The sequence below is a fragment of the Salvelinus namaycush genome, unplaced genomic scaffold (genome assembly GCF_016432855.1).
Source record: "Salvelinus namaycush isolate Seneca unplaced genomic scaffold, SaNama_1.0 Scaffold94, whole genome shotgun sequence".
In the NCBI taxonomy this organism is placed as follows: Eukaryota; Metazoa; Chordata; class Actinopteri; order Salmoniformes; family Salmonidae; genus Salvelinus; species Salvelinus namaycush.
In genome coordinates, this window is record NW_024061686.1 from 10,277 (window position 1) to 35,248 (window position 24,972).

The 24,972-nt window shown below is 42.4% G+C and overlaps 1 protein-coding gene across 1 annotated transcript; it reads right to left on the reverse strand.

The window, feature by feature from the left end:
• Positions 1-1,112: 1,112 nt before the first annotated feature.
• Positions 1,113-24,620, reverse strand: LOC120043482 (cytochrome P450 2K1-like). The gene is made up of 8 exons (XM_038988071.1): positions 24,402-24,620; positions 17,451-17,613; positions 17,126-17,275; positions 16,866-17,026; positions 16,532-16,711; positions 11,179-11,320; positions 2,719-3,045; positions 1,113-2,518 (listed from the first exon to the last, which is right to left on the reverse strand). The coding sequence occupies exons 1-8, from the start codon at positions 24,603-24,605 to the stop codon at positions 2,331-2,333; spliced, it is 1,515 nt and encodes a 504-aa protein (XP_038843999.1). The 5' UTR covers positions 24,606-24,620; the 3' UTR covers positions 1,113-2,330.
• Between the last annotated feature and the right edge of the window lie 352 nt (positions 24,621-24,972).

Genomic DNA, 24,972 nt, shown 5'->3' on the forward strand with positions numbered 1-24,972 from the left:
AGACTTGTAGATGACCTGGAGCCAGTGGGTTTGGCTACGAATATGTAGCGAGGACCAGCCAACGAGAGCATACAGGTTGCAGTGGTGGGTAGTATATGGGGCTTTGGTGACAAAACGGATGGCACTGTGATAGCAAACTGGATGTAGTGTTGGAGGCTACTTTGTAAATGACATCGCCAAAGTCAAGGATCGGTAGGATAGTCAGTTTTACGAGGGTATGTTGAGCAGCATGAGTGAAGGAGACTTTGTTTGCGAAAAAGGAAGCCAATTCCAGATTTTATTTTGGATTGGAGATGCTTAATGTGAGTCTGGAAGGAGAGTTTACAGTCCAGCCAGACACCTAGGTCTTTATAGTTGCCCACATATTCTAAGTCAGAACCGTCCAGAGTAGTTATGCTAGTCGGGCGGGCGGGCGGGTGCAGTCAGCGGTCGGTTGAAGAGCATGCATTTTGTTTTACTAGCATTTAAGAGCAGTTGGAGGCCACGGAAGGAGTGTTGTATGGCATTGAAGCTCATTTGGAGGTTTGTTAACAGTGTCCAAAGGGCCAGATGTATACAGAATGGTGTTGTCTGTGTAGAGGTGGATCAAAGAATCACCCGCAGCAAATAAATAGTATAATTGATGTTATAAACTAGGTCACTCGAGCCTGAATGCCGATTGTCTGACAGCCGTGGTATATCAGACCGTATACCATGGGTATGACAAAATTTGTATTTTTACTGCTCTAATTACGTTGGTAACCAGTTTATAATAGCAATAAGGCACCTTGGGGATTTGTGGTATATGGCCAATTTACCACGGTTAAGGTCATGCCTAAGAACAGCCCTTAGCCATGGTATACCACACCCCCTCGTGCCTTATTGCTTAAATATATTACTTTTAAAGTATGGTTACATTTAATTTGCTCTGTTAATGCAGTGTCTATTCATTGTCCAAACGTACGGCCGCAAGCACAAATGCCTTACTATACGTCATTCCCAAACATTTCATGAATTTATGATAACCTGAAAATGACCATATCTAAGTCCTCACTTGTCTGAAGATATAAACGAAAAGGTGTCACTCTTCCTGGGGGTGTATATGAACAGATGTTAATACCATTTCATGTTGCTAAAATACTGTCAGTTCCACTTTAAGCCTTTATTAAAAGTTTTGGTGAAATCTACAAGTTGAACGTTTTACATTGCTGCACAGTGATTGGTTCCCACTGAGCACAGACAGTAATTCTATTCTATTCCAAACCCCGACTCCAAGTTGACAAAATGGACCAAACTTTGACGAACTGGTGCCGATGTCAAGCACACTCATCAACGGGTTTATTGATTAGCAATACATATGGAGCTCTCTGACACGCTACTAATCAAATAGTCAAAGGCTAATCAGAAGCCTACATCTTAGCTTGTTTATCTTTGGAGTGTATCCAAGCTTAGCAGTCAATCATCTAGCTGTTATCAATAACTGACACGGTTAGTGTTATGTACCTTTGGTTCGCCCGTTTGAATAGGACAAGAAAGCTTAAAGGTGCAATAAGTTAGATTTTCGTGCCCAAATGTTCCAATATATTATATGTAAATAGTCACTAGTAGCTAATGTGGCTCAAGCTAACCACTAGCTAAGGTCAATGGACAAGGAGTAGCTTAAAACTTAGCCACCAGCTAGCGAACAGTTTGTAAACAACTTCACTTTAAGTGAGACCTTTTGGCTGCTTTCACACAGGCAGCCCAATTCTGGTCCTTTGTCCAATTGTAGGCAAAAGAGCTGATCTGGTTGGTCAAAAGACTAAACAGTGGAAAAAGATCCGAATTGGGTTTCCTGTGTAAATGCTGTCTTTTGGTTTCAAGTCTCCTTCCATAACTGGAACCGCTCATGGAGTGAAAGTAGGCAGCTGAACATCCTCTCTTGCTGGAGCTAGCTAGTTAGTGGTAGTTATTTGTTCTAGCTAGCAGATATGGCTAAGTATGCTTGCTAGTCATATAAAAACATTCCCACAAGGGTATATATTAGTGTCAACTAATGATAACATTAGCTAGAAAACTGATTGACTTTGCTAAGCTTGGCAACAGCTGTCCAGTCCCAGACAAGGCAGGACAGCAAGCAAAAACAACAAGCATTCTGTACATACATAATAGCAGTGCTTTGTATCAATCAATTACATTGTCGGAATGTAGAGCAATCAAATTCAACCAAAACCATTGAGGGACTGGTTTCATCTCAGACCTGGCTCACAGCACAGCCGGTGAGGTAAGCTGTTTCAGCATGTTTGTCTAAAGTGGAGCATTTGTTCATGTATAATAAGTCATGTATAATATACATTAGGCCCAGACTCATCTCAGACCCGGCTCACAGCACACAGCTGGTGAGGTGAAGGGTTGAGGGTGAACCCCACGGCCGGTGTGAGGTCCAGATCATCCTCTGTTACTCCAGGAGGAGGAGAGAAATGAAAGCGCTGCAGGAGGGAGGTGAAGAAGAGAAAGAGCTCCATCCTGGCCAGACTCTCCCCCAGACACACCCTACGACCTGGAAGAAGATAAAATGAGGGAGACAACATATGACAATTAGGTCTACATAGATTTCCTATAGTTGACATAAATTGTACACACATTTCCATACCATAAACTCTCCCTTGGTCAAAGCAATTCCCCAAACTCTTAATTTTAGAGTACCATAGAAGGATTCACTTACCCAGTCAGTATGGATACAGAAACAGTGGAACTCACCTGCAGAGAAGGGCATGAAGGCATCCCTCTTGGCGAATCGACCTTCCTCATCCAGAAAGTGGGCGGGGTTAAAGGTGTGTGGGCTCTCCCATTCGCTTCCGTCTTGTAGGACAGACGTCAGTAGAGGAAACACAAGCGTCCCCTTCTTGATGAAATATCCCTGGAAGGTGACATCTCGGCTGGTGGTGTGAGGGATGGCAATGGGTAAAATGCTGGCCAGTCTCTGGGTCTCATGGATCACTGCATCAGTGTAGGGCAGGTTCATCCTGTCCTCTGCTAAGGGCTGCCGACTTCCTATGATGCTGCTGATCTCCTCCTGGACCCGGTCTGAGACAGAAAGGAGGGAGGACCAAAGTTACTGACCTCAGAGAAAATGTCATCTTAATAATCTTTACCCTGGACATTTTATACTTTTTACAAAATTGCTTGATAACTTAAACGCGGCTCCATGTGAACGATACCTTTATTAACCTACGTACCAAAACAGTCACCTTTTCTGCACAGTTCAATGTTTTCACACTTGATGCATAACACCTTTTTGTAAAACAGTAGTCCCACTTGTACACAAGACACTTTTTGCAAAACAGTAGACAACAGCTACACAAGACAAAGTAAATTGTATAAATCATGTCCAACAACACTGTTAGTTTCTCAATTGCTTGAACACTTTCCTCAAAACAGGGATAACGCAGCCCACGCAAACAGTATTATTTGTCATAGAATGACAAGGTCATCTCACCATTCATCACATAATGGCTCAACAAATACTAACTATCTGTAACGTTGAGTCAGGAAGCAGATGGTGAGTTTAATAATAACGACAATCGCAAGTACAAAACAAGAGACGCATCAGGACATGAAAACAGAACCAATTCTGCCTGATGACTAAGGTTGGTGAGGGCTATTAGAAGGGAGAGTAATCAGGGTGGTGATGAAGTCCAGGTGAGCTTAACGATGGGAGCAGCTGTGCGCAATGATGGTTGCCAGGTGTGCGCAATGTGGGTGGCCAGGACCGGTGGATAGTAGACCGGCATTGTCAAGTGCTGGAGCGAGAGAGCAGGAGTAGGTGTGATACTATGACCATCAATAAAATATATTTTTCTATTAAATTGAGTAAATGGTAAGAGATTGTAATCAACTATTTCATAGACAGCTGTATTATTGTTCTCTGAATTAGCATCTAATACTAAAGCAGGAAGAATTTCACTAAACCTAAATTGATACTGTTTAGAATTGCAAAAGTGTCCGGTGCTGTATATTGTATCGATGTAAATGTTTACAATGCATTGAAGATAAATCAAAGAGAAGAGATGTTGAAAGTGCAATTGTGACTTTAGTACTGTAAAACAAGTCACAGTACAAAGAGAGTTTACATGTTAAAAGATATGGGAGTACTTGTTATTGACTGTGATATTAATTTAGTTTTGTTTGACATTATGTACACAATAGGTTTGTTTCCTGTGTAGAGAGTTGTGTCTAGTGTTTTGCCAAACACTGCTTATCATTTGCATTTAATGTGAAAACAATGAGAAATGACATACTGTTGTGCATAAAAGGGGATTGTTTTGGCCACGTGGATCCCAGTTTTTGCAGGTAGTCTTGTTATTTTGATGGATGTATTTGCATTTTTAGTTTATCTTTAATTTTGATGGCGTCGACAGAGATGGCAGCATTGCAACTAGCTGTTAGGAAACTGCAGTATTTTGTTTGTTTATGTACTATTTCTTTACGGAATTAGCTCTATAATTGTTTTGTGCCATTACATACAGCCGGGAAGAACTATTGGATATTAGAGCGGCGGTAACTTACAAGAACTACCAGCATCACGACCAGGATTACGACCTGGAGCAAATCCTTTGTTTGCTCTCCTCAGAGCAGTTCAATTTATTCCAGAGTCTGACCCAAAACAACGCCGGTGGAGGAGAGGTACTCGGGGCGGTCTTCTGGTCCGACTTAGGAAGCGTGCACACCACCCACCGCTACAGAGTATTTTACTCGTTAATGTCCAATCGCTGGATAATAAAGTTGACAAGCTCAAGGCGAGAGTTGCTTTTCAGAGAGACACCAGGGATTGTAATATACTCTGCTTCACGGAAAGATGGCTCTCAAGATATTCTGTCTGACTCCAGAAAGCCAGTTGGGTTCTCAAAGCATCGTGCCGACAGGAATAAACATCACTCCGGGAAGCAGAAGGGTGGAGGTATATGTTTTATGACTAACGACTTATGGTGTAACTGTGATAACATACAGGAACTCAAGTCCTTCTGTTCACCCAACCTAGAATATCTCACAATTAAATGCCGACCGTACTATCTCCCGAGTGAATTTACATCAATAATAGCCACAGCTGTCTATATCCCCCACTAAAGCCAATACCACGATGGCCCTTAAAGAACTTCAATGGACTTTATGCAAACTGGAAACCACATATCCTGGGGCAGCATTTTTTGTAGCTGTGGATTTTAACAAAGCAAACTTGAAGAAAAGGCTCCCAAAATTCTTTCAACTCTATGTACTCGCACGGCTAAAACTCTCAACCACTGTTACACTACCTTCCGTAATGCATATAAGTCCCTTCCCCGCCCTCCATTCGACAAATCGGACAATGATTCCATCTTGCTCCTCTCTTCCTACAGGCAGAAACTCTAACAGGAAGCACCCGTGGTAAGGAATATTCAACGCTGGTCTGACCAATCGGAATCCACGCTTCAAGATTGTTTTGATCACGCGGACTGGGATATGTTCAGAGTAGTTTTAGAAAATAATAATCTCATTCACCGTATCGGTAAATGTGTCTATCAGGAAGTGCATAGGAGAGGTTGTACCCACTGATTATTAAAACCAACCCCAACCAGAAACCGTGGATAGATGGGAGCATTCGCTCAAAACTGAAAGCACGAACCACCGCATTTAACCAGGGCAAGACTGGGAAAATGGAAGAATACAAACAGTGTAGTTATTCCCTCCGCAAAGCAATCAAGCAGGCTAAACGTCGGTATTGGGACAAAGTTGAGTCTCAGTTCAACAGCTCAGACACGAGACGTATGTGGCAGGGTCTACAGACAATCACGGATTATAAAAGGAAAACCAGCCACATGGACACCGACGTCTTGCATCCGGACAGGCTGAACACCTTCGCTCGCTTTGAGGATAATACAGTGCCACTGATACGGCCCACTACCAGGACTGTGGGCTCTCCTTCTCTGTTGCCGATGTGAGTAAGACATTTAAGTGTGTTAACCCTCACAAAGCTGCCGTCCCAGATGGTATCCCTAGCCGCGTCCTCAGAGCATGCACAGACCAGCTGGCTGGTGTGTACACAGATATATTCAATCAATCCCTATCCCAGTCTGTTGTCCCCACATGCTTCAAGATGGCCACCATCTCTTTCTTAGGTACAGGGACAAAGGTAATTGAACTAAATGACTATTGCAGCATAGCACTCACCTCTGTCATCATGAAGTGCCTTGAGAGACTAGTCAAGGATCATATCACCTCCACCCTACCGGCCACCCTAGACCCACTTCAATTTGCTTACCGCCCCAATAAATCCACAGACGATGCAATCGCCACCACACTGCACACTGCCCTAACCCACCTGGACTAGAGGCATACCTATGTAAAAAATGCTGTTCATTGACTATAGCTCAGCATTCAACACCCTAGTACCCTCCAAGCTCATCATCAAGCTCGAGGCCCTGGGTCTGAACCCTGCCCTGTGCAACTGGGTCCTGGACTTCCTGATGGGTCACCCCCAGGTGGTGAAGGTAGGAAACAACACCTCTTCGCTGATCCTCAACACTGGGGCCCCACAAGGCTGTGTGCTCAGCCCTCTCCTGTACTCCCTGTTCACCCATGACTGCGTGGCCAAGCACGCCTCCAACTCAATCAAGTTTGCAGATGACACAACAGTGGTAGGCTTGATTATCAACAACGATGAGACAGCCTACAGGGAGGAGGTCAGGGCTCTGGGAGTGTGGTGCCAGGAAAATAACCTCTCACTCAACATCAACAAATCTAAGGAGATGATCGTGGACTTCAAGGAACAGCAGAGGGTGCAACCCCCTATCCACATCGATGGGACCTCAGTGGAGAAGGTGGAAAGTTAAGTTCCTCGGCATACACAGACAGTGTGGTGAAGGCGGTTCAACAGCGCCTTTTCAACCTCAGGGATGCTGAAGACATTTGACTTAACACCTAAAGCCCTCAAACTTTTACAGATGTACAATTGAGAGCATCCTGTCGGGCTGTATCACCGCCTAGAACGGCAACTGCACCGGCCACAACTGCTCCAGAGAGGTGGTGCTGTCTGCCCAACGCATTACCGGGGGCAAACTTCCCACCCTCCTGGACACCCACAGCACCTGATGTCACAGGAATGCCAAAAAGATCATCAAGGACATCAACCACCCGAGCCACTGCCTGTTCACCCCGCTATCATCCAAAAGGCGAGGTTAGTACAGGTGCATCAAAGCTGGGACCGAGAGACTGGAAAAACAGCTTCTATTTCAAGGCCATCAGACTGCTAAACAGCCATCACTAGCACATCAGAGACGGCTGCCTATAGACATAGATTTGAAATAACTAGCCACTTTAATTATGTTTCCGTATCTTGCATTACTCATCTCATATGCATAAACTGCACTCTACACTATTCTACTGTATCTTAGCCACTTTGTGTTTACATATTGCATCACCCATCTCATATGTATATACTGTATAGTATTCTATACTACGCCACTGACTGTTAAACAGCCATATCCAGCACATCAGAGGCTGCTGCCTATAGACATATATTAGAAATCACTGGCCACTTGAAGGAAATTAAACACTAGCCACTTTAATGTTTCCGTATCTTGCATTACTCATCTTATATGCATAAGCTGTACTCTACACTGTTCTACGGCATCTTATCCACTTTATTTGTGTTTACATATTGCATCACCCATCTCATATGTATATACTGTATTCTTTACTATGCCAATGTATCTTAGTCCAATGCCGCTCTGACATGTATGTATATATTCTTAATCCATTCCTTACTTAGATGTGTGTGTATTTGGGTACACAGTTGAAGTTGGAAGTTTACATACACCGTAGCCAAATACATTTAAAACATAGTTTTTCACAATTCCTGACATTTAATCCTAGTAAAAATCCTGTTTTAGGTAAGTTAGGATCACCACTTTATTTTAAGAATGTGAAATGTCAGAATAATAGTAGAGAGAATTATTTATTTCAGCATTAATTTCTTTCATCACATTCCCAGTGGGTAATTAGTTTACATACACTCAATTAGCATTTGGTAGCATTGCCTGTAAATTGTTTAATTTGTGTCAAATGTTTCGGGTAGCCTTCCGCAAGCTTCCCAAAATAAGTTGGGTGAATTTTGGCCCATTCCTCCTGACAGAGCTGATGTAACTGAGTCAGGTTTGTAGGACTCCTTGCTTGCAAATACTTTTTCAGTTCTGCCCAAAGATTTTCTATAGGGTTGAGGTCATGGCTTTGTGATGGCCACTCCAATACTTTGACTTTGTTGTCCTTAAGCCATGTTGCCACAACTTTGGAAGTGTGCTTGGGGTCATTGTCCATTTGGAAGACCCATTTGCGACCAAGCTTTAACTTCCTGATTGATGTCTTGAGATGTTTCTTCAATATATCCACGTTTTCCTGCCTCATGATGCCATCTATTTTGTGAAGTACATCAGACCCTCCTGCAACAAAGTACCCCCACAACATGATGCTGCCACCCCCGTGCTTCACGGTTGGGATGGTGTTCTTCTTGCAAGCCTCCCCCCTTTTCCTCCAAACATAATGATGATCATTATGGCCAAACAGTTCTATTTTTGTTTCATCAGACCACAGGACATTTATCCAAAAAGTACGATCTTTGTCCCCATGTACAGTTGCAAACCGTAGTCTGGCTTATTTATGGCGGTTTTGGAGCAGTGGCTTCTTTCTTGCTGAGCGGCCTTTCAGGTTATGTCGATATAGGACTTGTTTTACTGAGGATATAGATACTTTGGTACCTGTTTCCTCCAGCATCTTCACAAGGTCCTTTGCTGTTGTTCTGGGATTGATTTGCACTTTTCACACCAAAAGTACGTTCAACTCTAGGAGACAGAACGCGTCTCCTCCCTGAGCGGTATGACGGCTGAGTGGTCCCATGGTGTTTAAACTTGCATACAGATGAACGTGGTACCTTCGGGCATTTGGAAATTGCTCTCAAGGATGAACCAGACTTGTGGTCTACAAAAACAATTCTGATGTCTTGGCTGATTTCTTTTGATTTTCCCATGATGACAAGCAAAGAGGCACTGCGTTTGAAGGTAGGCCTTGAAATACATCCACAAATGCACATTCTATTTTACTCAAATTATTTCAATTAGTCTACCAGAAGCTTCTAAAGCCATGACATAATTTTCTGGAATTTTCCAAGCTGTTTAAAGGCACGGTCAACTTAGTGTATGTAAACTTCTGACCCACTGGAATTGTGATACAGTGAAATATAAGTGAAATTATCTGTCTGTAAACAATTGTTGGACAAATTACTTGTGTCATGCACAAAGTAGATGTCCTAACCGACTTGCCAAAACTATAGTTTGTTAACAAGACATTTGTGGAGTCGTTGAAAAACGAGTTTTAATGACTCCAACCTAAGTGTATGTAAACTTCTGATTTCAAATGTATGTTGTGAAACTGTTAGATATCACTTGTTAGATATTACTGCACTGTCGGAGCTAGAAGAACAAGCATTTCGCTACACCCGCAATAACATCTGCTAAACACGTGTAGTTGACCAATAAAATTTGATTTGATTTGAATTAATATATTGGCTGTTTGGAGAAGGCAACTAAACTGAACAAAAATCCAAATGCTCACCTTCGATAGCCACTTATATCCTGGAGAAGTGTGCTCTTCACGGGTGAATCCCAGTTTCAACTGTACCGGTCAGATGGCAGACAGTGTGGGCGTCGTGTGGGTGAGCAGTTTGCTGATGTCAACATTGTGAACAGAGAACCCCACCGCCACCATGGGGCAATGGTATGGACAGGTATAAGCTACGGACAACGAACACAATTGCATTTTCTTGATGGCAATTTGAATGCACAGAGATACCATGACGAGATCCTGAAAACATTGTCGTGCCATTCATCTGCCGCCATCGCCTCATGTTTAAGCATGACAATGCACGGCCCCATGTCGCAAGGATCTGTACACAATTCCTGGAAGCTGAAAATGTCCCACTTCTTCCATGACCTGCATACTCACCAGACATGTCACACTTTGAGCATGTTTGGGATGCTCTGGATCGATGTGTATGACAGCGTGTTCCAGTTCCCGCCAATATCCAGCAACTTCGCACAGCCATTGAAGAGAAGTGGGACAACATTCCACAGGCCACAATCAACAGCCTGATCAACTCTATGCGAAGGAGAAGTGTCGCACTGCATGAGGGAAATGGTGGTCTTACCAGATACTGACTGGTTTTCTGATCCACACCCCTACCTTTTTTTTAAAGGTCTCTCTGACCAACAGATGCATATCTGTATTCCCAGTCATGTGGAACCCATAGATTAGGCCCTAATGAATTTAATTCAATTGACTTATTTCCTTATATGAACTGTACCTCAGTAAAATCTTTGAAGTTGTTGCGTTTATATTTTTGGTCAGTGTATATTTTAAAAATGCATTTAGTGTAATGAAAAATGGCACTGAGTTCCGTGTCTTGAAAATCTAAAATGATGTTCCAAAAAATGCTTATACGCAAATACGGAAAAGCTGCACACAAAAAATATACACCTGTCCAAGCTGTAGGGTGGGGAAGTCAAGTTGGAGGGTGGGGAAAGTGCATTATCTGTTCGACATTGAAGGATGTCGAACAGATGTAATTCGAGTGTAATTTTCTGAGAATCTTTCTGAAGACTTTTTGCAGACAATTTATGGACTCGTTTTTTTATTTGTCTTTCTGTTCTAATAATAAATATTATAATTGTGTATACTACTCCAATCACTGCCTCTTTCCAGGTATTTGCGCCACTGCTCTCCCTCCCAAGTTAAAAACCTGTTGTCCTCAGTGGCTACAGTATCCTTTATTGCCACATAAATACCACACCATAGTACAATTCCATTATATATATATATATATATATATATATATATATATATATATATATATATATATATATATATATCACTTGGCTGCCTTACACATGTAGGTTATCCCAATGAGAAAATCTGGTTGAAATGTTGTCATTTCTACACATTTAGTTACATTCATGTAGATTACAGCTTCATTCACAGTGTTAAAGCATTTGAAACAAACTATAAACTGGTCTGTGGTTCAAGTGGGCAATTTGGAAATGTTAACAGCAAGTAACACCTTGATTGTCTTGCATTACTACAATCACTTGCAATGTCTGTACAAAGGCGTGTGTCTGTGTGCACATTGATACTTACCCTGTATAAGGGGGTACTTGGCCATTAGCATCAAAGCCCAGCGTAGGGTGTTCCCTGTGGTGTCTGTACCAGCAGAAAACAGGTTGCCCACAGAGGATATCAGGTTTTTGTCATGGTAGTGAGAGTTCTTGTTGCCCGATTCCTTATACAGACAGAAAAAGCATTTTAAAAAAGGGGAGAAAATATTTGTTTTCCCCTCAAAAGTCATGGTCTAGCAGTCTTTGCATTCTTTTTCAAAGGTCAAAAATTTGCTTTCAAAAATGTGTTTTTACATGTAACTTCTACACACATGGTGTAGCAGTCTTGGCTGCAGCCCCCAGAAAACATACACTTAGTGTACAAAACAAATGATGTTTCCATGGATTAGATCAGGGAACATCAACTAGTTTCACCCGCGGGCCAATTTTTTTCTCTCAAACCTTTCTTACATTTGTAGACGATCACACGTGTCTCTCTATGCATGGGAATACTTGGGAACAGATTTCCAAAATTAAAAATCAGTTGGAACAGATTTCCTGGTGGTTTTAGTATTTCGTAAAAAAAAAAATATATAAAAAAAAAAAAAAAGAAACCAAAGAAAACCACCCGTGTGCCAAATTCGGTCTGCGGGCTGCCAGTTGGGGAAGCCTCACAGACTGACCAGATAAATCCAGTTGAAAGCTATGATCCCTTATTGATGTCACTTGTTAGATCCACTTCAAAATCAGTGTAGAAGGGGAGGAGACAGGTTAAATTAAACATTTTAAGCCTTGAGACATGGATTGTGTTTGAGTGCCATTCAGAGGGTGAATGGGCAAAACAAAATACATAATTGCCTTTGAATGGGGTATGGTAGTAGGTGCCAGGCGCACCAGTTTGAGTGTCAAGAACTGCAACGCTGCTGGGTTTTTCCACGCTCAACATTTTCCCATGTGTATCAAGAATGGTCCACAACCCAAAGGACATCCAGGCAACTTGACACAACTGTGGTCTAGTCTAGTCAGTCTAGTCAACATGGGCCAGCGTCCCTGTTGAATACTTGACACGTTGTAGAGTCCATACCCCCAACGAATAGAGGCTGTTCTGATGGCAAAAAGGGGTGCAACTCAGTATTAGGAAGATGTTCCGAGTGTTTTGTACACTCAGTGTATACCGCTGCAGCCTGGGCCCAATGCCATTTCAGCACAATATCTCCTATATTTTCTCCATTCTCTATCACATGGGCCATTTACGCATTTCTCAATACCCACTAAATCCCTAGATGTTTTCATTCAAAGAATTTAATAAATATATTTTTGGGGGGGTAGATCAGCTTTAATATTGCAGATGGAAGCTACAATCTATCAATGTAAATGTCAGCATCATTTCCAATCCCCCATATTGTTTTTGTAAATATGTACAGTGCATTCGGAAAGTATTCAGATCCCTTGACTTTTTCCACATTTTGTTCATTATTTTGTACATTCATTTTTTTCCTCAATCTACACACAATACCCCATAATGACAAAGCAAAAACAGGTTTAGACATTTTTACACATTTATAATGAAATAGAAAACGGAAATATCACATTTACAGGGCTGAGATTCATTCGTACTACACCGGCTCCGATGCGCGTCTTATTTGGCAGGACTTGCAAACTATTACAGACTACAAAGGGAAGCACAGCCGCGAGCTGCCCAGTGACACGAGCCTACCAGACGAGCTAAATAACTTCTATGCTCGCTTCGAGGAAAGCAACACTGAGGCATGCATGAGAGCATCAGCTGTTCAGGACAACTGTGTGATCACGCTCTCCGTAGCTGACGTGAGTAAGACCTTTAAACAGGTCAACATTCACAAGGCTGCGGGGCCAGACGGATTACCAGGACGTGTGCTCCGGGCATGTGCTTACCAACTGGCAGATGTCTTCACTGACATTTTCAACATGTCCCTGATTGAGTCTGTAATACCAACATGTTTCAAGCAGACCACCATAGTCCCTGTGCCCAAGAACACTAAGGCAACCTGCATAAATGACCATAGACACGTAGCCGTTCAAAAGGAACACCTACGTGAGAATGCTATTCATTGACTACAGCTCAGCGTTCAACACCAATGTATCCTCAAAGATCATCACTAAGCTAAGGATCCTGGGACTGAACACCTCCCTCTGCAACTGGATCCTGGACTTACTGATGGGCCGCCCCCAGGTGGTGAGGGTAGGTAGCAACACATCTGCCACGCTGATCCTCAACACTGGAGCCCCTCAGGGGTGCGTGCTCAGTCCCCTCCTGTACGCTCTGTTCACCCACGACTGCGTGGCCTGGCACGACTCCAATACCATCATTAAGTTTGCAGACGACACAACAGTGGTAGGCCTGATCAAAGACGAGACAGCCCATAGGGAGGAGGTCAGAGACTTGGCCGGGTGGTGTCAGAATAACAACCTATCCTTCAATGTAACCAAGACTAAGGAGATTATTGTGGACTACAGGAAAGGAGGACTGAGCATGCCCCCATTCTCATCAACGGGGCTGTAGTGGAGGAGGTTGAGAGCTTCAAGTCTCTTGGTCTCCACATCACCAACAAACTAGAATGGTCCACACACACCAAGACAGTCGTGAAGAGGGCACGACAAAGCCTATTCCCCCTCAGGAAACGAAAAAGATTTGGCATGGGTCCTCAGATCCTCAAAAGGTTCTACAGCTGCAACATCGAGATCATCCTGACTGGTTGCATCACTGCCTGGTACGGGAATTGCTCGGCCTCGGACCGCAAGGTACTTCAGAGGGTAATGAGTACTGCCCAGTACATCACTGGGGCTAAGCTGCCTGCCATCCAGGACCTCTACACCAGGTGGTGTCAGAGGAAGGCCCTAAAAATTGTCAAAGACCCCAGCCACCCCAGTCATAGACTGTTCTCTCTACTACCGCATGGCAAGCTGTACCGGAGTGCCAAGTCTAGGAACAAAAGGCTTCTCAACAGTTTTTACCCTCAAGCTATAAGACTCCTGAACAGGTAATCAAATGGCTACCCGGACTATTTGCATTGTGTGCCCACCCCTCTTTTACGCTGCTGCTACTCTCTGTATATCATATATGCATAGTCACTTTAACCATACCTACATGTACATGCTACCTCAATCAGCCTGACTAACCGGTGCCCCCTCACATTGGCTACCCGGGCTATCTGCATTGTGTCCCGCCACCCATCACCCGCGAACCCCTCTTTTACGCTACTGCTACTCTCTGTTTATCATATATGCATCGTCACTTTAACCATACCTACATGTACATACTACCTCAATCAGCCCAACTAACCGGTGCCTGTATATAGCCTCGCAACTGTTGTTTTTCACTGTCTTTTTTACTGTTGTTATATTTCTGTTGTTTTTTTATTTCTTTACCTATCTATTGTTCACCTAATACCTTTTTTACTTAGAAATTGCACTGTTGGTTGGAGCCTGTAAGTAAACATTTCACTGTAAGGTCTACACCTGTTGTATTCGGCGCACGTGACAAATAAACTTTGATTTGATTTACAGTGGCTTGCGAAAGTATTGACCCCCTTGGTATTTTCCCTATTTTGTTGCCTTAAAACCTGGGATTAAATTCGATTCGATTCGGATTGTCAAAGCGATGAGGGAATCGAGATCCGTAGGTAACTCCTGAGCAGCAAGCTCGTCCTTGACCTCCTCCGAGACGCCGTGCAGGAACATATCGAACAGCGCTTCCTGGTTCCAAGCACTCTCCGCTGCCAACGTGCGGAAATCCACCGCATAATCTGCCACACTGTGGGAGCCATGCCGAAGCTGAATTAACTTAAGGGCAGCCTCTCTCCCGGGAAACGGGGAATCAAAAACCGTCTTCACTTCTCCCACGAACCCCTCCAGACTAGCGCATATGGCCAGCTGTTGTTCCCATACAGCAGTAGCCCAGGTGAGAGCCCTCCCGGACAACAGCGTGATGAGGTAGGCTAACTTGGAGCGGTCCGAGGGGAAGGAAGAGGACTGAAGCTGGAAAATGAGGGCACACTGCGCTAGAGACCCCCGACAGGTGCTTGGCTCTTCATTAAAAGCGTTCCGGAGGTGGTCCCGAGAAGGTGGAGTGGCAGAATGAGACAGCGCTACTCCCAGCTGAGTTACTGAGGGGCTGTGGGGTTACCGCCGTAGTAGGCTGCCTCCCAGACAACCCGTGGAATTTCCCCAGCAACATGTCCAACGCCCTGTCATGGCGTTCAGACAGCATTTGGACTCCCTCCATAAGGCCACGAAGCAATTCCTCATGCCTATCGATGGTGGCTCCTTGGGAGGAGATGGCGTTGCGCAGCTGGCCCGGGGCTGCTGGGTCAGTCATGGCCAGTTCGTACAATCACGTTTGAAGGTAAGACCCAGGTGCAAACAATGTTGAAGTAACAAAAGTTTATTAATTCGAACACGAGCAGGAAAAGGTACAGGACGACAGGCAGGATCAGAGTCAGGTCAGGCAGAGGTTGGTAGTCCAGAGTAGCGGGGCAAAGGTACAGGATAGCAGACAGGGTCGGGGCCGGCAGAAAGGTCAAAACCGGGAAAACTAGAAAACAGGCACTGTAGACAGGACAGGAGCAAGGGGGAAAATGCTGGTAGGTATGAATGAATAAAACAAACTGGCAATAGACAAACAGAGAACACAGGTATAAATACACAGGGGATACTAGGGAAGATGGGTGACACCTGGAGGGGGGGTAGAAACAAGCACAAAGACAGGTGAAAGATCAGGGTGTGACAGAAGCTGGTTGAGAAAATGCCAAGAGTGTGCAAAGCCGTCATCAAGGCAAAAGGTCGCTATTTGAAGAATCTCAAATATAAAATATATTTTGATTTGTTTAACACTTTTGGTTACATGATTCCATATGTGTTATTTCATAGTGTTGATGTCTTCACTATTATTTTTACAATGTAGAAAATAGTAAAAATGAAGAAAACCCTTGAATGAGTGGGTGTTCTAAAACTTTTTACCAGTAGTGTATATGAGAGAGAGAGCAAGGAACTTTTTGAAATACATTTTCCTTTATTATTTTCCCCTAACCCTACCATCCCTCCCCTAATTGTAGTAAACTAATGGACAACAACACTTAGGCTTCTACTTCCAGCTTAGACAGTACATAATATATACATTTTTATGGACACAATGTATTTTAAAATAGTCATATTTTGTTTGTTTTTAATCCTATCCTTCAGCTACCCTCAACCCCACCCATCTATCTCTGAAGACCATTCAGTTTGATTTCTATTTGCCATATATTTCTAACTGCTGTTTCACAAAAGTTCTGAACCTGTATACATTTTACCAACACAGTATATTTTACATGAGTTCTCTTGTTTTTAATTGAGATGATTGTAGTGAGATTTCATACCTCCAGGGTCTGCTTTCGGACAAGGAACGAGTCCACAAAGCCTCTACACATTTGAGGGTTGAGAGTTTCCTTCAGCCCCCTCACCAGCTCCTCCATCTCCTTCTTGTTGTTCTCAATATTCTTCAACAAAAGCTTCCTGCTTTTCAGCCAAGGGCCCAGCCAGGGGAACATGTTGTACAACTATCTCCCAATAAAAAAAGTTAAGCATGAATTACCCTCTATTATTCCAGTAGCATAGAACATATTTGAACAATTATTACATTTTCCTGGTTTAGTCAAGTGTGACCCGTTTGCCATTATTCTCTGAGTGAGAAACAAATTAAACATAATGTACCTGTATTGAAACGGAGCCAGCAATTCGGAGGTTGACACTGGCTCGTTTTACAGTTGCTTTGAACTTGGGGTCAGAGTATTCAAACCTGCTGCCGTACACAATGTTGGAGATTATGTTGGAGACAGCATAACTCAATGGCTGGGTTGTGTCAAATGCTTTACCTGTTACAAAAGGTCATCAGAAATTGAATTAGCAAACGTAAGGGGAAAAAATTATGCAACCTGTTTTTTGGTTTTCAAATCAGAACTACAAATTCTTACCCTTGTGATTTTCAAACACTTCAATCAGGTAGTGAATTTCCTCTAAGATTTTGTCTTCAATCACTTTCTTGCCCATCCCAAAGTCTCTAAGGTTCGCCAAGGCAAAGCGCCTCATCTCTTTCCATGATTCGCCATTGCCAAACAGAATACCTACCAGTATTGAAAAGTAATATTGTGCAGGTGTCAGGAATTAATCATGTAAGGAGAAAATAACAATTTGGTCAAATATTTGGGCTGTTGTTACAGCACCAAATATACTTGCTTGGCAGAATATTGTCGAATGCAACAGTTAACCGGATTACAAGTTTCACATATCCCACATTACCATGTCCATTGGTGAAGTCATAGAACACAGGAAGCATGCCCCTGTCCCCAAACTCCTCTGCATGGTTGACCAGCGCCTGCTTGACCGTCTTGTATCCTGCCAGGATCACCACTTTTGTGGGTCCAAAGTGAACCGTGAAAACAGACCCATATTTCTTAGACAGCTGTAGAACATAAAATAAGACTAAATGCATGGTTTATTAAAGGTCCCGGACAGTGAAAATCATGTTCTTGGTCAAATTAAATGTATTTGGATGTAACTAGTTCATAGTAGGTTGACCTGTAGCTGGTACATTGACAAAGTTGGTCATAAAGTTACTGGTCCCTCCCCCCCATGTCAAACACTTGGATTCATTAGGCAGGCATTACTTCTGGCTTTATGCCATGTCACGTAGCCGGAGATGTTATACACCAATGGTAGAGTCTTATAATCTTAAGTAATTTAAATATGTAACACCTTAAAACCATCATCACATGTACGCATCATACGGCTTTGTTTACAAACAGTAACATAACTTAAGCGGAACTTGGCAGAACTAAACTGGTAACTAACCCCTTTTCACCTGCGTTGTGGCTTTTAGCTAGCAAGCTACTTACCAGAATTCCACATGTCAGTGTTCATTTAACTACACTGATTTCCAAATGATGAAGACATCCAACAGCATTGGCTGCACCGAAAGTTACAATCATGTCACAGGAGTGCAGTGCACGTTTCAAGCGAAGTTGCTTTATCAATTGGGGAGAACATTCAATGGTCTTGTCAGGATGCTACTCCTGAAGACAGATGCTGTACCATCATTGACAGTGGATCTTTCAAGTGCTGTCCATAATGTAGTCTGATGCGGTTGCTGTAACTCTTGACTTGTGAACTGTATATTTTCTGTAACACACCTGATAGGGATGGAAGAACAAAAACCATATAGACTAAGCCCCCTGCATTGAGACTGAGAACTACCAACATACAGCTGACATGAAGGAATGTTGTCCACAAAAGGAGCATAGTCAGGAGTGCAACTTGGGTTTAAGTAGTGAGGGGGACACAACATTTAAAAACAATGTCATTGAAAAGGGACAATGTGCACATAGGTTAGGCCACTATGGCGACCATAGGTTAGGCCACTATGGTGACCATAGGTTAGGTTACTATGGTGACCATAGGTTAGGTTACTATGGTGACCATAGGTTAGGTTACTATGGTGACCATAGGTTAGGCCACTATGGTGACCATAGGTTAGGCCACTATGGTGACCATAGGTTAGGCCACTATGGTGACCATAGGTTAGGCCACTATGGTGACCATAGGTTAGGCCACTATGGTGACCATAGGTTAGGCTACTATGGTGACCATAGGTTAGGTTACTATGGTGACCATAGGTTAGGTTACTATGGTGACCATAGGTAGGTTACTATGGTGAGCGAGTGTTGCGCCTTTTCATTTTCAATAAGTATCATTAGCCATTTGTCTCTGCCTGCAAATTGTTCTCCTGAAAGGGTAGGCTGTAACCTATGGGACTATGCAAAACGTAGCAAGTGTAGCTGTCATTGTTGCTGCTTCCAGTTCAGTAGCCAATACTGCGAGATCAGATGCGCATGTAGTATCAATTATATAGAGTAGGCTACAGCCGGTTATTGTCACACAAGTAAATGTAGGTCTCATGGTAATGGACCGTTAATTTACATAAACACATTTAGCATCTCCTGGCTTCCACACAGCCTATAAGCCACTGATACAGACCTTTGGAACATCTACATTTTAAAAAGTCTAATAAATCCATGTAATATAGCCTACACCTTCACAATAAATCCATTAGACAGGTCTAAAGAAGCATGATATGAAGGAAATGTAGTCTATTTCAGAAGAACAGAATAGCATACTCTGAGTCGTCCTTATGTTAGGCCCTGTTATGGCTATGCCATATGGCTGTGGGCTGCGCTAGTTCATTTAGCAGACAATATTAGCTTAGAATTCAATGGCATTATTTTATAATATGTTATAGTATGAAGAATATAACTGAACAAAGCTGAATATAAATATTTTCTCCAAACAATTTGAGGTAGTGCACACATGGATATTCTGTGTTGAGCGGTTAACAAAGAAATAGGTACTCCTATATGCTTAATTTAGATGTTCTTTAGTTTTTCTACAAAACGTTGGGCTATATGTATGCATGATGAGACTGATGATTTGAAGAAAGGTGCTTGAAAGGCATGAGCTCTGCTTTGTGCACACTTCATTAGGCTCTCATTCACAATTTGACAAGCACTTGATAATGCCTTGAATTTCACAGCAGCATCCCCTTTGTGGCCGTAATGCACCCTAAAAATCCATGGCTTTGTTGTGCCCTTCTGAGTGCTGCATGCTCTCCATCACGTGATCGGGTCTTTCTCACAGGCTAGATGTTGGAAGAACTGTCCACATTTACTTTTCGTCAGCCAACAAGATGAGTAGGCCTAAGGAATGGCAAAAGTACTAGCCTATGTCAATCTACTATCCCCATAGCACAAAAGTCAACCTATTATGTGTGAGAAATAAATATTCTGGACAGTTGTGGGATGGAATAGATCCCAAATTAATACAACCACTAACAAAAACATTTTTTTTACGCAATGTGGCTGACGCAACAGATCAGAACGTTTACCTTGAAATGTTAAACCATTAGGCTATTTCTTCACATTATAAGCACAGCAATGCTGTTCCTCCTTCACTCACGCTGCCAAACATAAAACTGACTATTCTACTGATCCTCGACTTCGGCGATGTCATTTACAAAATAGCCTCCAACACTCTACTCAGCAAAATGGATGCAGTCTATCACAGTGCCATCCATTGTCACCAAAGCCCCATATTCCACCCACCACTGCGACCTGCACATGAGAGCCTGTCCTCAACTGGCCTACTTGGTTAAATAAAAAAATATTTAAAAAATGCGCTCATGGCAGCAGGCTATAAGTGGGAATGTTCCATTAGTGGGAAAACACCTTATCAAAAGTGACCGCAAATACAATTACGCATGCAATGCTTTTATACATTTGAATTTATTTGGAGAAAATGATCTTCCCCAAACTTACGCTGCTTATGTATGCCAGTTAGGCTCTACACCCGTTGTAAAGTGGATTAATGTGCTTCAAATTTAAGAAGTTATTTGGCAACTTTAATTGTGATACAAAACTTATCAAAACATATAGGCCTATGGGCTCAGCTACATGAGGTGTGCAACTATGATTCGAAAAAGTCGCACAAAAGGCTGTTTCTTATGCTGGGCATCATTCACAAGTTATAATACATAACGCACAAGTGATAGGCTAATATTGTCGCCTATCAGACTATTCTTGATTTAATATTGTCTTTAGATATACTAAATATGTGAGAAATTTGTTTTGATTTAGAATGGACCATTATCATACACCTGTCTCCAAACAAGGGGCAGCAGAATAAATACATTTCATCTATGCACTTAGAGCGGATGGAGAGCGCTTTTCCCATGACTCATTTTCATGCCAGCCAGGTAGTCTGTACTCCTGTTGTAAAGATAAGCAATGTGCTTAATATTAGGGTGGGGGGGTACACGGGCGGGAGGATGTGACTAAAGGGGGGAATGGGTCGTGGCCATCTTTATTTTTATATCTTTACATCTTTATATTTATATATATATTTTTTTATCTGTAACCCTCTGAAAAATAAATAAACTCAATAAAAAAAAATATCACAAAAAAGAACATTACAGGCTACATAGATTAGCTCCTGGATCTCCTCATCAACGAGGTCACCCTTGATCCAGCGTATGTGGGGAAGTAGTGCGAGCTGTCCATCCCAGGAACCCCTATCTGCCCAGTGTGAGAGGCCTGACAAGTAGGAGGCCATAGCTGGATTTGTCTCCCTGCTCTTATGCATGCGGAGTGCCTGGATACAGCCGTTAGCCGTGGTATATTGGCCATATACCACAAACCCCCAGGGTGCCTTATTGCTATTATAAACTGGTTACCAACTTAATTAGAACAGTAAAAAGTAATTGTCATACCCGTGGTACATGGTCTGATATTCCACAGCTTTCAGCCAAATCAGCAGTCAATGCTCGAACCAGGTTAAGAATTGGAAATAAATCCCCTTTGCGCATGTGCATAACTATGGATAAATCTGACAGGAGAGTTTGAGTGATGAAAATTGGCCAGAGGATCTTGAAATCTCTAAGCAAGAAATACTTGGATTAACATGAAAAAAGAATGTTAGGCTGTTTTCTGGCCATTGTGCTGTTACTATGTGCCAAATGTTAAGACTACAAACCGTTCAACGGCCCATTTGCGAGATTGACTTGTCATTTCAGTAGGCATAGGCTACAGACTAAAATCTGGGTTTATGGTTGTAATTAAATTTTGCCATGGTTTGCTTAGATAAAGGCAGGTAGCCTATGATGGGCCTACATCTCATTTCCGATAGTCTACAGTAGCCTAGACAAGATGCAGTGTCAAGTGTGCTCCCTCTCTGGCCTCTAGGTCATCAGGCAGCTCATTATCCCTCACACCTGTCACCATCGTCACACGCCTACGGGCAATTTTTCTATGAATTGGTTTTCCATGACCAGATAGGCGTCACAAGTGGCACACATTGATTTGTAATGACTCCAGTGATATCATCATTTCCACATATTTATTGTATCAAAATGGTAGCCTATAATGGCATATACATGAATAGGCTACTTGATGGCCAACAGAGGCAAATGTATCATTCTCCATATTTAATGTCAGTTTCATTGAGGATTTCCATTAAAAAGAACCACGCGAGGGAGTTCCAAAACTTCCATTTAATTTCCACTTGGGCAGCCGAGACCCAAGAACTGAGCATGCATAAAGCACTTCACTTGATATTGTTTTCTCTAAGCAGTCAACATTAGAATGCAGTTTAAACCCCCTCCGAGTCATTTCCCAGCGCTTCCTCTCCATTATTTATTGATGTATCCAGGCTGTATCACAACCATCTGTGATTGGGAGTCCCATAGGGCAGCGCACAATTGGTCCAATGTCGTCCGGGTTTGTCCAGTGCAGGCCGTCATTGTAAATAAGAATGTGTTCTTAAATACTGGTAGGTATTCAACTGACTTGCCTAGTTAAAAACGTATTAACACGTTTTATGGAAAAAGGGTTGGAAATACAGTGGGGCAAAAAAGTATTTAGTCAGCCACCAATTGTGCAAGTTCTCCCACTTAAAAAGTTGAGAGGCCTGTAATTTTCATCATAGGTACACTTCAACTATGACAGACAAAATGAGAAAAAAAAAATCCAGAAAATCACATTCAGTCAGTCTCCAGATCTCAACCCCATAGAAAATCTTCGGAGGGAGTTGAAAGTCCGTGTTGCCCAGCAACAGCCCCAAAACATCACTGCTCTAGAGGAGATCTGCATGGAGTAATGGGCCAAAATACCAGCAACAGTGTGTGAAAACCTTGTGAAGACTTACAGAAAACGTTTGACCTCTGTCATTGCCAACAAAGGGTATATAACAAAGTATTGAGATAAACTTTTGTTATTGACCAAATACTTATTTTCCACCATAATTTGCAAATAAATTCATAAAAAATCCTACAATGTGATTTTCTGGATTTTTTTTCTCATTTTGTCTGTCATAGTCGAAGTGTACCTATGATGAAAATTACAGGCCTCTCATCTTTTTAAGTGGTAGAACTTGCACAATTGGTGGCTGACTAAATACTTTTTTGCCCCACTGTAGGTGTCTCCATAATGACTATTTAAATAGCCTACCTACAACTGGTAAAAAGTTGTCACAATGTGCACTGCTCTCTTATCTCTCGCTCAGACAATAACTGCAGTGCTCTCTCAACACCCCTCTGGCCTTCCCTATGGGGGCGGGAGGGGGGGTGATAAGTGACAGAATTAAGTGTGGCTGTGTGGTGACACAGACAAAATATTTGTTTTTACAAGCGGCAGATGGGATTTTCCAGAGTGCCTGCCCCAGATACTTTCATTAGAGACAATGTTTGTTTTTTCGCATTGTTGGTAATTTTGTACATAATGTTCCTGCTACCGTCTCTTTATGACCGAAAGGAGCTTCAGTATATCAGAACAGCAATTACTCACCTCGAACTGGACACAGATTTTAGTGAAGAGAGCATGACAACATCTTTTCCCTCTCAGGATACTGAAAATATTTGACATGGGTACCCAGCTCCACAAAAGGTTCTACAGCTGAACAGCAGATTGTCCCTTTAACTAAGCTCTCAAAGTATCTAGAAGTTATTCAAAATAAATCAACCAAACAGACTATGGAGATCAGTGTGTTACTTTAGAAAATGCAGGTGTTATGAAAAGCCCTGTGAAGTAAACAATGCATGAAATGTAAATATAAAAACTTGAACTAAAGGTTGTTGGAAGCAGTTCTGTAACAAATAAAGTATAATTCTATGTTGACATCTTCTGGAGTGATATCCTTGCAATATAAGTTGGATTGATGTATGTGTGAGCTATTTTGGTGAGTTGTTTGGTCTGTGACAAGAAAACTATTAAGATTGTGTTTTTACCCCTCACAAAAACTATCCCTTTAAGCATTTATGACCGATACGATTTTCAAGCCAAATGCCTCTATGTGAGTGAATGCACGTTGGTCATTTCACCTGTATTATTTGATAACACTTGGCAATTAAAAAAACTGAAATGGAACATTAACGGAGGAACATTCTCTGAAAACATTCATAAACTCAGAGCGAGTGTGGTAAGTAGGGCCACATCAAAATAAAAAACTTTTAGAGGGCTCCTGTGTTGACAAAAACTATTGCTAACTGGTTGAAACACTATGTGGCTTTGACAATACATGCCTATTGAAACTAACTGGAAGTTTTAAACCTGCTAAAGTAAACATTTTGAAAATATTTACCCAGATAAAACAATGACACAGACAATATCAACAACCATAACATAGTTTAATCTCAGGACTTGCTCTCACCTTACAGAGGGTGCGGTAGGGCCTCTTGAGATCCAGCTGGAGCATGTTACCAAGCAGGGGCAGAGGCCTGGGTCCTGGAGGCGCCTTCCCCTGTTCCTCAGAGTTGGAACCAGAGAAGAGGCGGTAAAGAGCCAGCAGAAACAGCAGAGCCCCCAGCAGTGTCACTGTGCTCGATGTCTGGAGAAGAACTTCTATAAGAGACATCTTCAAACAGCTCTTATCCCTACACAGGGCTAAAAATAGTGACTACTTCCAGCTCATTGATCTGCCTGACAATGGAGGCTCACCTTTTATAGAGCATGGAACAGCCTCAGGGGAGGGGCTAAACATTCTGGGAAAAAATGTGCTCTTATCTATGCGAAGGTTACTACCTACCGGTCATCATCCTATGAGGATGTATCATATTAGACCTTGATCACCACTAGAAACAATTGAAGGCAAGTGTAAAAATAAACATTTACAGACCGTTGAGGTTTGACTGTGTTAAAGACTATCTTTTGAATGTCATTTAGCAACTATTACATACATATTTCCAATCTTTTTTCTCAAATGCACACATTTTGGGGACTTT

Bases quoted from the DNA above. Each gene is read 5' to 3' on its own strand.
- LOC120043482 (XM_038988071.1), bottom strand. From the start codon at position 24,605: ATGTCTCTTATAGAAGTTCTTCTCCAGACATCGAGCACAGTGACACTG. The intron at 17,614-24,401 runs GTGAGAGCAAGT...TATGTTCTACAG, and splicing joins CCTACCGCACCCTCTGTAAG to CTGTCTAAGAAATATGGGTC. The intron at 16,712-16,865 runs GTACATTATGTT...ATTGGGAGATAG, and splicing joins CTGGCTCCGTTTCAATACAG to TTGTACAACATGTTCCCCTG.